Consider the following 15,225-nt stretch of genomic DNA (forward strand, 5'->3'; position numbering starts at 1 on the left):
ACTGCATACTACATACCCTCATGCAGAGCTACAATGAAAATAATTAACACTACCAGGTCACAGGGATATGGAATGTCTGATTTCCATTTCTTCATATGGCTTCAGATATCTCTCCACATGTTTTTAATGCTGCCCAGAATTCCACAATGATCAGTTCATGAATCCCAGAAGTAACTGTAATCTGGGTTCCTGAACATTTGCATTCCCTTCTAAGAAATATGAAAAACAACTTTTTAATTTTTTAGATTTTATTGACTTTTTAAATCATTTATTTTTATATATGTATTCTACTGTAGAGCATGGAAACACAGTTACATATACTTGTATACATATTGTTGGTTTACAATGTGGTATTAACTTCTGCTACACAGCAAAGTGATTCAGTTATACATATACACATATCCATTCTCATATAAACTATCACAGAATATTGAGTAGATTTCCCTGTGCTATAGAGCAGGTCCCCATTGACCACCCATTCCATAAGCAATAGATGGATTGGCAGCTTGGGAAAAACAACTTTTGAGTCAAGAACTTCAAAATGGCTGCCATTAATTTTATGCCATTGCTGATCGAGCTTTCGAGCAGTCATTAGTGGGCATCCAGAAAAAGTTTAATATTCAAGGTAAAATAGAAGCTCTTTCTGTGATACAATTCAATCAGGAAACTACATCACCATTTGAAACTGACAGTGCTACTGCCCTGAACTTAGCCAGAACCCAGGTTGGGACTTGAACCCATGTTCCAGGACTAAAATCCAGCCTAAACACAGATTGGAATTATCCCCACAGCTTTAAAGTAGAATCACTCACCCTGCATCTGGACTACTGAGGTTCAGGTTCTTCATGCCTCTGCACAGAAGGAATTCAGCAAGAGACAAAGTAATAGGCAAGAAATAGATTTATTAAGATAGGATGATCATGAGAGATTCAAGCAGGCAGGCAAGGAGTCTCTGCCCCAAGGATTTGGTGGGCTACAGTGTTTTTCACCCAAAGGAAGTGGGGGTTGGAAAAATGCTGCCTCTTTCTCTTTCTTCGAGTAGCAGCTCCTCCTTGGTGTCTGGTCATGGTGCTCATGTAACTAAGCAGATAGGCAGTCCTCAAACTCCTGCCCTTGGTCTGAATCTGAATGCAGACCTCACCCAATGACCTGAGGTTTATCTCATGCCTCCACAAGTCAAGCAAGCCTGCCTTGTTCTGATGGCCTTCTTGAGCAGTTAGTAACTTACAGTGATCTCCCAAAGTCCCCTAGGCACTCCTCTATATCTACAGTCCTTTTTGGGGGATTTCTATAATCACCTCCATCCCTATCATTTCCATACACTGCAATTTTGCCACCTTGCTGTGCACATGACATTCAGTTTTCTTTTTTGTTTTTTTAAAGTTATAGCAGTTGTTGAAATAGTTTTTTTTTTTTTAATTATTTTCCCACTGTACAGCAAGGGGGTCAGGTCATCCTTAGATGTATACATTGCAGTTACAGTTTTTTCCCCCACCCTTGCTTCTGTTGCAACATGAGTATCTAGACAAAGTTCTCAATGCTATTCAGCAGGATCTCCTTATAAATCTATTCTAGGTTGTGTCTGATAAGCCCAAGCTCCTGATCCCTCCCACTCCCTCCCCCTCCCATCAGGCAGCCACAAGTCTCTTCTCCAAGTCCATGATTTTCTTTTCTGAGGAGATGTTCATTTGTGCTGGATATTAGATTCCAGTTATAAGTGATATCTTAAGGTATTTGTCTTTGTCTTTCTGGCTCATTTCACTCAGTATGAGATTCTCTAGTTCCATCCATGTTGCTGCAAATGGCATTATGTCATCCTTTTTTATGGCTGAGTAGTATTCCATTGTGTATATATACCACCTCTTCCGAATCCAATCATCTGTCGATGGACATTTGGGTTGTTTCCATGTCCTGGCTATTGTGAATAGGGCTGCAATGAACATGCGGGTGCATGTGTCTCTTTTAAGTAGAGCTTTGTCCGGATAGATGCCCAAGAATGGGATTGCAGGGTCATATGGAAGTTCTATGTATAGATTTCTAAGGTATCTCCAAACTGTTCTCCATAGTGGCTGTACCAGTTTACATTCCCACCAGCAGTGCAGGAGGGTTCCCTTTTCTCCACAGCCCCTCCAGCACTTGTTATTTGTGGATTTATTAATGATGGCCATTCTGACTGGTGTGAGGTGGTATCTCATGGTAGTTTTGATTTGCATTTCTCTTATAGTCAGCGATGTTGAGCATTTTTTCATGTGTTTGTTGGCCATCTGTATATCTTCTTTGGAGAAATGTCTGTTCAGGTCTTTTGCCCATTTTTCCATTGATTGATTGGCTTTTTTGCTGTTGAGTTGTATAAGTTGCTTGTATATTCTAGAGATTAAGCCCTTGTCTGTTGCATCATTTGAAACTATTTTCTCCTATTCTGAAAGTTGTGTTTTTGTTTTCTTTTGGGTTTCCTTTGCTGTGCAAAAGCTTTTCAGTTTGATGAGGTCCCATGGGTTTATGTTTGCTCTAATTTCTATTGCTTTGGGAGACTGACCTGAGAAAATATTCATGATGTTGATGTCAGAGAGTGTTTTGCCTATGTTTTCTTCTAGGAGTTTGATGGTGTCCTGTCGTATATTGAAGTCTTTCAGCCATTTGGAGTTTATTTTTGTGCATGGTGTGAGGGTGTGTTCTAGTTTCATTGCTTTGCATGCAGCTGTCCAGGTTTCCCAGCAATGCTTGCTGAATAGACTTTCTTTTTCCCATTTGATGTTCCTGCCTCCCTTGTCAAAGATTAATTGACCATAGGTGTCAGGGTTTATTTGCGGAGTCTCTATTCTGTTCCATTGGTCTGTCTGTTTGTTTTGATACCAGTACCACACTGTTTTGATGACTGTGGCTTTGTAGTATTTCTTGAAGTCTGGGAGAGTTATGCCTCCTGCTTGGTTTTTGTTTCTCAGGATTGCTTTGGCGATTCTGGGTCTTTTGTGGTTCCATATAAATGTTTGGATTGTTTGTTCTAGTTCTGTGAACAATGTCCTGGGTAATTTGATAGGGATTGCATTGAATCTGTAGATTGCTTTGGGTAGGATGGCCATTTTCACAATATTGATTTTTCCAATCCAGGAACATGGACTATCTTTCCATTTCTTTACATCTTCTTTGATTTCTTTGATTAAAGTTTTATAGTTCTCGGCATATAGGTCCTTTACCTCTTTGGTCAGGTGTATTCCGAGGTATTTGATTTTGTGAGGTGCAATTTTAAAAGGTATCATTTTTTTGTATTCCTTTTCTAATGTTTCATTGCTGGTATACAGAAATGCAACTGACTTCTGAATGTTAATCTTATATCCTGCCACTTTGCTGAATTTATTAATCAGTTCAAGGAGTTTTGGGGTTGAGTCCTTAGGGTTTTCTAGGTATAGTATCATATCATCTGCATACAGTGACAGTTTGATCTCTTCTCTTCCTATATGGATGCCTTTGATTTCTTTTGTTTGTCTAATTGCTGTGGCTAAGACTTCCAAAATGATGTTGAAGAGCAGTGGTGAGAGTGGGCATCCCTGTCTTGTTCCAGATTTGAGTGAGAAGGCTTTCAGTTTTTCCCCATTGAGGATTATATTTGCTGTGGGTTTATCATAAATGGCTTTGATTATATTCAGGGATGTTCCCTCTATACCCACTTTGGCGAGGGTCTTGATCATGAATGGATGTTGAACTTTGTCAAATGCTTTTTCTGCGTCTATTGAGATGATCATATGATTTTTGACTTTTTTTTTTGTTAGTGTGGTGTATGATGCTGATTGATTTGCGTATGTTGAACCATCCTTGTGAACCTGGGATGAACCCAACCTGGTCATGGTGTATAATTTTTTTGATATGTTGTTGGATTCGGTTGGCTAAGATTTTGTTGAGAATTTTTGCATCTATATTCATCAATGATATTGGGCGATAGTTTTCTTTTTTGGTGGTATCTCTGGTTTTGGAATGAGGGTGATGGTGGCCTCATAGAATGTCTTTGGGAGTATTCCTTCTTCTTCAACCTTTTGAAAGAGTTTAAGGAGGATGGGCACCAATTCCTCTTTTTATGTTTGATAGAATTCACCTGTGAAGCCATCTGGTCCTGGACTTTTATTTGTAGGGAGTGATTTTATGACCTCTTCAATTTCATTTCTAGTGATCGGTCTGTTCAGTTGGTCTGTTTCTGCTTGATTCAGTTTTGGCAAGCTGTAAGATTCTAGAAAATTGTCCATTTCTTCCAGATTGTCAAACTTGTTGCCATACAGTTTTTCATAGTATTCTCTTATGGTTTTTTGTATTTCTGCTGTATCCGTTGTGATTTCTCCTTTTTCATTTCTAATTTTGGTTATTTGGGTTCTTTCTCTCCTCTTTTTAGTGAGTCTGGCCAGGGGTTTGTCAATTTTGTTGACCTTTTCAAAGAACCAGCTCTTGGTTTTCTTAATTGTCTCTATTGTTTTTTGAGTCTCTATTTTATTGATTTCTTCTTTGATCTTTATAATTTCCTTCCTTCTGCTGACTTTAGGTCTTTTTTGTTCTTCTTTTTCTAATTCGTTTAGGTGGAGGGTTAAGTTGTCCATTTGGGATCTTTCTTCTTTTTTGAGAAAGGCCTGGATTGCTATAAATTTCCCTCTGAGCACTGCTTTCGCAGCATCCCATAGATTTTGAGAGGTTGTGTCTTCATTATCATTTGTTTCAAGGTAGTTTTTAATTTCCTTCTTGATTTCCTCATTGACCCATTGGTTTTTTAGTAGCATGTTGTTTAGTCTCCATGGAGTAGGTTTTTTCTCTTTCCTTTTCCCATGGTTGGTTTCTAATTTCATGGCATTGTGGTCAGAGAAGATACTTGAGATAATTTCTACGCTCCTAAATTTATTGAGATTCGCTTTGTGTCCCAATATGTGGTCGATTCTTGAGAATGTTCCATGAGCATTTGAGAAGAATGTGTATTCTGCTTTTTTTGGATGTAGTGTCCTGAAGATATCAATGAAGTCTACCTTTTCTATGGTTTCCTTTAGGATCTCTGTTGCTTTATTGGTTTTCTGTCTAGAGGATCTGTCCATTGATGTGAGGGGAGTATTTAGGTCTCCTGCTATGATTGTATTCTCATCAATATCTCCCTTTATGTCTGTTAATATTTGTTGTATGTATTTGGGTGCTCCTGTATTTGGGGCATATATGTTGATGATAGTAACATCCTCTCCTTGGATGGATCCCTTAATCATGAAATAGTGTCCTTCTTTGTCTTTCTTTATGTCTTTTGTTTTAAAGTCTATTTTGTCTGATATGAGCGTTGCGACTCCTGCTTTTCTGTCATGTCTATTGGCGTGAAATATTTTTCCCCACCCTTTCACTTTCAATCTATATGTATCTTTTGTCCTAAGGTGAGTTTCTTGTAGGCAGCATATTGAAGGTTTTTGCCTTTTTATCCACTCAGCCACTCTGTGTCTTTTGATTGGGGCATTCAGCCCATTGACATTTAAGGTGATAATTGATAGATGATTATTTATTGCCATTTGAACCTCGTGTTCCAGTTGATTCTATGGTTCTCCATTCTTCCTTTATTTTTTTTTTTTTTTGGTTGGATGGTCTCCTGTTATTATCTGCTTGAGTGTTTTTTTTTTCATTTTTTGCAAATGCAATATTTGGTTTTGGCTTGTGGTTGCCCTGTTTTTTAAGTCTGCTAACCCCTTCCCATAAATGTGTGTTTTAGCCTGATGGTCCTGTAAGTTCAAACACTTCATTACTATATTAAAATTAAGAAGAGAAACATACATATAAACAAAAAGGGTTATTTACCTCCTGACATCCCTTGCCCACATTTTATGGTTTTGATGAGTCTTTTTTATTTTTTCTTTTTAATTTTATTTTGTTTGAAGCATGTTCATGATTAAATCTGTATGCTGGCTTATTTGAGTGACTGCTCTCTGATTGTGGTTTCCTCAGTCCTAGTTCTTCCTCTTCCTCTTTTTTTTTTTTCTTTTCTTTTTTCTTCCCTTTCCTTCCTTTCTTTTTGGTTTAGAGAAGCCCTTTCAATATTTCCTTTAACCTGGGTTTTGTGTTGCTGTATTCTTTAAGTTTTTGTTTGTTGGGAAAAATTTTTATTTCCCCTTCTATTTTAAATGATATTCTTGCTGGATAGAGTATTCTAGGTTGCATATTTTTTCCTTTGAGCACTTTAAATATCTCTTGCCATTCCCTCCTGGCCTGGAGTGTTTCTGTAGAGAAATCAGCTGATATTCTTATGGAGGTTCCCTTGTAGGTAACATTCTGTTTTTCTCTTGCTGCCTTGAGGATCCTCTCTTTATCACTAACTTTTGCCATTTTTATTATGATGTGTCTTGGTGTGGGTCTGTTTGGGTTCAATTTGTTTGGGGCCCTCTGTGCTTCTTGTATCTTGAATCCAGTATCCTTTAGATTTGGGAAGTTTCCAGCAATAATTTCTTCAAATATATTTTCCATTTCCTTATCTTTTTCTACTCCTTCTGGAATTCCTATTATGCATAGATTGGCCCGCTTTATATTATCCCATAGGTCTCTTATATTGCTTTCCAGTTTTTTGATTCGGTTTTCTGTCTGTTGACCAGATTGAGTGATTTCCATTATTCTATCTTCCATATCACTGATTCGTTCTTCTGCATTATTCATTCTGGTTTTTACTGCCCCTAGTTCAGTTTGCATCTCTGCAAAACATTCAGTTTTCTTAATGGTCCAGGCTTAGATAGAGAAAGGGGCTCTTGGTTAGGTTAGGTTACATGTGTAGAGATAATCCTCTTCCCATTCAAGAATGGGTGTTTCTGAACAGATCTCTGCAGATACTTGCTTCTAAAACAAACCTTTCCATCAAAGCTGATAATTAATTCCTAGGAGAGAAAGCAGCAGCCATGAGACAAAGTCCCCAAAGCTTATGGAAATCTTTTTAAATGTCTTCTTGACAAGGGCAAGGTGAAAATGAGTTTGATTGCCATTCATCTCTCCAGAACCAGCTTCATCATGGACAGAGTGAACTTTTTGACCTCTACACTATCTGCCTCTTGCTCCACAGAACCAGACCCATTTATTTAAGATCACTTCTTCATAGCCTTTCAAGAGAACCCATTCTAAATGCAAAAATGATCCTGAATGATGTTTCCAACAGAGTTTCTGTGAAGAACTTTTGAAGCTTTAGGAACGGTGGGAAGATTTAGGCTTATAAGAACTCTTCCTTTTTGAAACAAGTTTATTGATGTATACTTGACATGCCAAAAACATGGCACATATTCAGTGTATATGATTTCTTAATAATTGTTTATTTGATAGTGAATTATATGAATAAGCTCTTCCCAAGTCTGACATATATTTGATATTTAGAATGACTTATTACAAGAAGCTGCCAGTTTGAAAAAAAATTGGTTTTGACCACCCCAAAACATCAAGACCATCTAAGACAACTAAGGTAAGTTTTTCAATAGTGCTGACCCTAAAGATTGTTCCTTAAAACACACAGGGCTCATTTTTCAATACTTTTCAGGTATAGTGATAGAGTATTTCATCCTCTTTCCAACTGCTGAAAAGATCATTTACAATTAATAATAACCTTAATTTCACAGTTGAAAATTTTGAGGCTCATAGAAATAAAGCCAATGATAAGACCCACCTCTCTGATATCAGACACCATATTCTGCCATTAGATACCTCATCATTCAACTATTATAGGTAGTCTACTCCTGGGGTTCCTGTGTTTGCTTTCTACCCCTTTACTGGACTTCAGGCATTTCATCCAAGACTCACAAAGGTCTTTAGTAGAATAACATTCAAGATTCCTCTTATTCAAATTCCTATCCATCCTTTCACTCATATTCTCAACAACCTTCCATGGCTCCTCATTTCCTAGATACTAAAGCAAAAATTCTGCAGCTGTGCAATGATAAATCTTTATGCCCAACTTCTACCTGCTTTTCAGAGTTGGGTACCAATATGTGTGCTGTGTGCTATGTACTATGTCAAATTAAACTCAGTCCTTCGTGATGATGAAATGTACACAGGTGGCCTCCTGAGAGTGTGTTTAGAGAAGTTACTCATATCTATAGTCTTAAGAAAGACTTTACCTGGGAGATAATTTAAATAATCTTTATGAACTCACAATCTTTATTTCCAACACACACAAATACACACACACACACACACTAAAAGAATTCAAGACTTGGGAGTTCCTGTTGTGGCAGAGTGGAAGGGAATCTTGAGGATGCGGGTTTGATCCCTGGCCCTTCTCAGTGGGTTAAGGATCTGGTGTTGCCATGAGCTGTGATGTAGGTCACAGACATGGCTTGGAGCTGGCATTGCTGTGGCATTGGCTGGCAGCTGCAGATCCAATATTACCCCTAGACTGGGAACTTCCATATGCCACAGGTACAGCCCTAAAAAACAAACAAACAAAGAAAAAGAATCCAAGACTTAATAGAATTTAGAGATTTAATATATGGTATAATGGGAAGTGTACCAAAGTCAAGGTGGCATTCATAAAAATGGTTTTCTTTTCAGGTAATGCAATTAACCATCATATGAAATACATGGAGAATAGGAACAATGTGACAGAGTTTGTTCTCCTGGGGCTCACACAGAATCCAGAGATGCAGAAACTCATATCTGCTGTGTTTTCTGTCATCTATATTATCACTATGGTAGGAAATGTGCTCATCGTGATCACCATCACTGCCAGCCCATCCCTGGGGTCCCCCATGTACTTTTTCCTGGCCCATCTCTCCTTCATTGATGCCTGCTATTCCTCTGTCAGTACCCCCAAAATGATTATAGATTCACTCCATGGAAAGAAGACCATCCTGTTTGAGGAGTGTATGACCCAAATCTTTGGGGAACATTTCTTTGGAGGTGCTGAGGTCATCCTGCTGACTGTGATGGCCTATGACCGCTATGTGGCCATCTGCAAGCCTTTGCACTACATGACCATCATGAATCGGCGAGTGTGTGGCCTGCTGTTGGGAGTGTCGTGGGTGGGAGGCTTTCTTCATGCAACCATACAGATCCTCTTCATCTCCAGATTACCCTTCTGTGGTCCTAACGTCATAGATCACTTTATGTGTGATCTGAACCCTTTGCTGGATCTTGCCTGCACTGATACCCACACTCTGGGGCTCTTTGTTGCTGCCAACAGTGGTCTCATCTGTCTTTTAAACTTCCTTCTCCTGCTGGTCTCCTATGTGGTCATTCTGCGCTCCCTAAGGACCTATAGCTTGGAGGCGAGGCACAAAGCCCTCTCCACCTGCATCTCCCACATCACAGTGGTTGTCTTATTCTTTGTGCCTTGTATATTTGTGTACCTGAGACCTGCAGGTACTTTATCAATTGACAAAGCAGTTGCTTTATTCTACACTACCATAACCCTCATGTTAAATCCCTTAATCTATACCTTGAGAAATGCCCAGATGAAAAATGCCATTAGGAAATTGTGTGGCAGGAAAGCGATCTTAGGTGACAAATAAAGATGACTTGGGCCCAACATTGATTTACCTGAGGCTATGGCCAATAGACTGTCTCAGCAGGGAATATTTACGGGATAAAGAAATCAACTAACTGTTAGGAATCATAGCCCCTGCACTGAGTGGTGCAGAAATAGGTACAAGAAAATAACACAATGTGGGGCCACTCTTTTCATATTTAGAAAATTCTACCAAAATGGGATTTTGTTTTACTAGATTCAAGCAGATACCTGGATTCATAAGCTTGCCTTCTAATAACAAATTAAATAACAAATTAAATTTTCCGTTATTGGGCAGCATTCTCTGTAATAATCCAAGGAAGTATACAGTTACTATTGTTATTTTTCAAGTGAGAAAACTAGTATCAAGGGGAAGATATCAAAAAAGATACACTGGAGAGCCAGGAAACTGAGTGATTTCCTACCTCATGCCCTCAACTGTCAAGCAATGATGATAGCAAAGTCATATAACTATACTAGTTATCCTTTATTGAGACAGGGCCTGTGCTGAACACAATGTACATATTCATTTATTATCTCTCACTAAAAATTGAGTGATCTTTCTGTAATAACTGTGCTTGTGTGAGTGCCTGTAACATTAGAGTAAGTAACTATTTTTGGGCTATAAAAGCATTGGCCCTACTTATCTCTGAGGGTTAGATATTGAAGATTATATAGACCATCTCCACATTACCTTGTAGGCTTCAGGACCATCATGTATTGTTCATATCACCCATGCTATGTAGGTAACACATCAGAAAGAGTAAAGATTCAAAAAAACGGTTTCATATCAGAAAGGGATTTAAATATAAACTACTTGCCTGCAACATAACAATCGTTTCTACAAGGTAGCAAAATAGCAGGTGCATGATCAATATTAAATGAATGAGTCAAAGTACAAAGGAAAATGAATGACTTCAATAATTTTAAAAAAATGCAAAAATGTAGTCCTGAAGGCCAGGGCATTATTTCCTACTTTTGCCTGATTCAACTCTAGGGACAATTTTGGCTATACCTCTTGGGGGAACTATACTTTGTTTTTGTTACTGCTTACACTGAAGAGGAGGTAAAAGAGACTGAAATTACAATTCTCAGCATATGAATAAGTAGTTTAGCTTGATATGCTCCCTGTCCTCAGCAAGATTTCATTATCTTCTTAATAGGAGCTGTTTCTGTTATATTTTCTCAATGTGATTACTTTTTAGAAACATTTCATTATTAAAAGCTATTTGTAAAAATACACATCTCTGTCTACATACAAACAATTTCAGGATAAATACATTCCTTTTTTCCCTTTTGTCATTAATTCATTAATGACAAATATTAAATATTAAATGACAAATATTAAATATTTCTGAGCACAAGGAATGTATCAGACATGTTGCTGGGCTTCAGTGGTGAATAAAAAGAGATCTGGAGTCTGCCTTCAACGAGCTTAGGAACCATTGAAAAACTCCCAGGAGGGAGTAGAAAATTACAGCACAGTGTTATAAATGATAAAACAATGTATCACAGGGAACTATGAAACCATGTTGGAGGGACGCACATCAGGGAAAGATTTCTGGATGAAAAGGCACCAAAAATGGGACACAATGGATGAAAAGGAGTAAGATGGCAAAGTGAAGAGGCATGAGGCTGGAAGAGAGAGTCCTAGAAGATGGAATTGAAGTAGCAATGTACAATTGAATTATGTGTTTCTGATACTCAGAAAGATATGTCAGACAAATGTAGAAATCTCGAGCATATTAGATGGCAGTTAGGAGTTCGTGTCATGGCTCAATGGTTAGCAAATCCGACTAGGAACCATGAGGTTGTGGGTTTGATCCCTGGCCTTGCTCAGTGGGTTAAGGATCCAGGATTGCCATGAGCTGTGTTGTAGGTTGCAGATGTGGCTCAGATCCTGAGTTGCTGTGGTTCTGGCATAGGCCAGCAGCTACAGCTCCAATTGGACCCCTAGCCTGGGAACCTCCATATGCCATGGGTGTGGCCCTGAAAAGACAAGAGATGAAAAAAAGAAAAAGAAAAAGAAACAAAAAGATGGCAATAAAGCCAAAAGAGTGGAAGACATCACCTATAGAAGGTGTAATTCAGTGGTCTCTCAAAAGGTCATAGCCATTTTGACATGTCTAAGAAAACAAACAAAAAAAATTGATTCTAAAATAGAACTCCTAAAAATGTCAATTGCTATATTACTAGGAATTCACTAGGATGCCAAATTCACAAAATAAAAATAGGCTACAAAAAAAAATCAACCCTGTATCAGAGTTTTTGTCTACAAATCTACAAATTGAGTGTTAATGGGTAAATGTCCTTAATTTCTCCAAAACAACTTTCAGTTTTATAGCATCCAAATGGGAACTAAAATATGAGAATAAAATGAATACATTTTGATATGCAAAGGCTCAAGAAGTTTTACCAGTCAAGCATTGTGAATAAGAAATATACCTCAGTAGAACACAAGCAAACTACATTTAGCACCTCCAAAAGATTATACACCATGACCAAGGATGCAAGATTTCTTTAAAATATGTGAATCAATCAATGTGGTAAACCACTTCACAGAAGGAAATACAAAAAGAAACGCAACATAATCATGTCAATAGATACAGAAAAAGCATTTAAGCACAACAACCATTCATGAAAAAATCTCAACAAAATAGATTTTGAAGGAAGTTTCCTTAACACAATAAAAACCATTAATGAAAAGCCCACAACTAATATGGTAACCAATGAGAGAAAACTGTCAACTTTTCCTCTAACACCCAGTGAAAAGTAAGGATGACCATTCTCATCATGTCTATTCAACATAGTATGAGAAGTACTAGGAGTTCCCAGTGTGGCTCAGCCAGTTAAGGACTTGACATTGTCTCTTTGAGGATGCAGGTGCTATCTCTGGCCTGACTCTGTGTGTTAAGGATCCAGCATTGCCACAAGTGACAGCATAAGGCACAAATGCGGTTCAGGTCTCTTGTTGCTGTGGCTGTGGTGTAGGCCAGAGCTGCAGCTCCAATTCAAGCCCTGGCCCAGGAACAACCATATGCTGCAGGTGTGGCTGTAAAAACAAACAAAAAAGTACTAGCAAAAGCAATCAGAAAAGAAAAAGAACTAATAGGCATCCAAATGGAAAGTCTGAGATGACATGATTTTATATATATTTAAAACATAAAAAAACTCTAAAAACTAATACACGTATCCAGTACAGATGTAGAATAAATATCAAAATACAAAAATTGTTTGTATCTCTTTACAGCAAACTATATGAAAAGGAAATCAGAAAAAATACCCCTTTTATGAGAATATCAAAAAGAAGTAAATACTTTGGAAGAAATTTAAACAGTGAGCTGAAAGTCTTCTACACTAAAAACTGTAAGACATTAAAGAAAGAAATTGAAAAAGACATAAATAAATGGAAAAGAAATAAATGGAAAATAAATTTTCCAAGAAAAATATTTATTGGATCATGAGAACTAATACTGTTAAAACAGCTATACTACCCAAGACCATCTAAGATACAATGAAGTTCATATCAAACTTCCAGGACATATTTCACAGAATTAGAATATACTGTCCTAAAATACATATGGAACCACCAGAGACCCTGAGTTGCCAAAGTAATGCTGAGAAAGAAGAATAAACATGGAGACATCTCACTTCCAAATTTCAAATTATATTTCAAAGCTATAGTAATCACAAAAGGATGGTACTGGCGTAAAATAGACGCCCAAAACAACAGAACAGAATTGAGATCCCATAAATAAACCCTTGCCTATACAGTTACCTAATATTTGACAAGGTGCCAAGACACCTCAATGGGGAATAAATAGACTTTTCAGTAAATAGTGATAGGTAAAGTTATATTCACATGAAAAAGAATGAAACTGGACCTGTATTTTATACTGTGTACAAAAATCAACACAAAGAGGAACAAGACGTAAATGTAAAACCTGAAACTGTAACAATGCCAGAAGAAAACATAGAGTAAAAGCTTATTGACATTGGTCTGCATAATGATTCTTGACTATGACACCAAAAGCTCAGGCAACCAATGTAAAACTAAACAAGCGAGACTACTTGTTTATCAAACAATTTTTTTTTATTTTTTGAAGAAAAAAGAAACATTAAAGAAACAATCAGGAATTCGCTCATGGTGCAGTGAGTTAAGGACCCAGCATTGTCACTGAAGCAGCTTGGGTCACTGCTGTTGTGGAGGTTCAATCCCTGGGCCAGGAATGTCCACATGCCACAGGTGTGGGAATAAAAAAATAAAAGCAACAACCAAAATGTGAAAAGGCAAGCAAAACAATGGGAGCAAATGTTTGCAACCTTTAGATCTGATGATGGGTTAAAAGCCAAAATATATAAGAAAATCATACAACTCAATAGCAATAAAAAGTAAATAATCCAATTTTTAATTGGGTAAAGGAATGAATAGATAATTTTTGCAAGAATATATCAAAATGGCTAAGAGGCATGTAAAAAGGTGCAGAACATTATTAATTATCAGGGACGTGCAAATCAAAACCACAATGAATATAACCTCACACCTGTTAGGGGGGTCAGAATCTCTGGGGCTTTGTGGAATCTATTTGTAACCCCTTGTTATTAGTCCTTTCTTTTTATTTTTTTTGAAAGTCCTAGTGATGGAAATCAGAGAAGCAAAAGAAATAAAAGGAATACAAATTGGAAAAGAAATAAAACTATCACTCTTTGCAGATGACATGATACTATACCTAGAAAATCCTAAAGACACCGCCAGAAAACTATTAGGGCTCATCAATGAATTTGGTAAAGTCTCAGGATAAAAAGCTTCTATAGCTTTTCTATCACAAATCCCCAGCCTATCTCCCCGTCCCCACCTGTCTCCTTTGGAAAACATATGTTTGTCAAAGTCTGTGAGTCAATAGCTGCTCTGCAAAGAAGTTCATTGCATCCTTTTTGAGAGTCCACATAGAAGTGATAGCATATGACATTGGTGTCTGGTACATAATTAAGCTACAGTAATCAATTGCTTTTCCATATACTAACAATGAAAGATCAGAAAGAGAAATTAGGAAAACCATCCCATTTTACATTGCATCAGAAAGAATAAAATACCTAGGAGTAAACCTACCAAAAGGGACAAAAGACCTGTACTTTGAAAACTAGAACATGCTCATGAAAGAAATCGAAGACACAATAGATGGAAAAATACACCATGCACTTGGATTGGGATAATCAATATAGTCAAAATAACAATTCTACCTAAGGCCATATACAGATTCTATGCAATCCCTATCAAATTACCAATGACATTCTTTACAGAACTAGACAAAATATTTTAAATTATATGATGGAGGATAATGTGAGAAAAAATGTATATATATATTATATATGTGTATATATATGTATGTATGACTGGGTCACTTTGCTATACAGCAGAAATGGACAGAACATTTTAAGTCAACTATAAAGAATTTTTAATAATTTTAAAAATAAATGAAATTTGTATGGAAACACAAAAGACCTCAAATAGCCAAAGCAATACTGAAAAGAAAAAAACAGAACAGGAGGAATCAGGCTCCCTGATCTCACACTTTACTACAAAGCTACAGTCATCAAAACTGTATAGTACCAGCACAAAAACAGAAATAGAGATCCATGGAACAGGAGAGAAAGCCCAGAAATAAACCCAAGCACCTATGGACAACTGACCTATGACAAAGGGGTCAAAAATATACAGTGCAGGAAAGATAATCTCTTCAAAATGTCGT

The 15,225-nt window shown here is 37.3% G+C and overlaps 1 protein-coding gene across 2 annotated transcripts in view; it reads left to right on the forward strand.

Annotated features, from left to right (window-relative positions):
• Positions 1-15,225, forward strand: part of LOC110259269 (olfactory receptor 4C46-like) — a 949,087-nt gene that overhangs the window by 54,919 nt on the left and 878,943 nt on the right. The window contains exons 2-3 of one of the 2 annotated variants that reach the window (XM_085010084.1): positions 7,351-7,435; positions 8,521-10,717. The exons of the other annotated variant lie outside the window; for it this stretch is intronic. Of the exons in view, the coding sequence (XP_084866210.1) occupies positions 8,541-9,479 (939 nt within the window). The 5' untranslated portion in view covers positions 7,351-7,435; positions 8,521-8,540 and the 3' untranslated portion in view covers positions 9,480-10,717. Of the gene's footprint in view, positions 1-7,350; positions 7,436-8,520; positions 10,718-15,225 lie in introns of those variants that run through there. 2 annotated transcript variants of the gene reach the window in all.

Source organism: Sus scrofa, chromosome 2 (assembly GCF_054392235.1).
Source record: "Sus scrofa isolate SSC_HxYL_T2T_F1_AM1 chromosome 2, Sscrofa_HxYL_maternal_Yorkshire_Landrace_v2.0, whole genome shotgun sequence".
Taxonomy (NCBI): Eukaryota; Metazoa; Chordata; class Mammalia; order Artiodactyla; family Suidae; genus Sus; species Sus scrofa.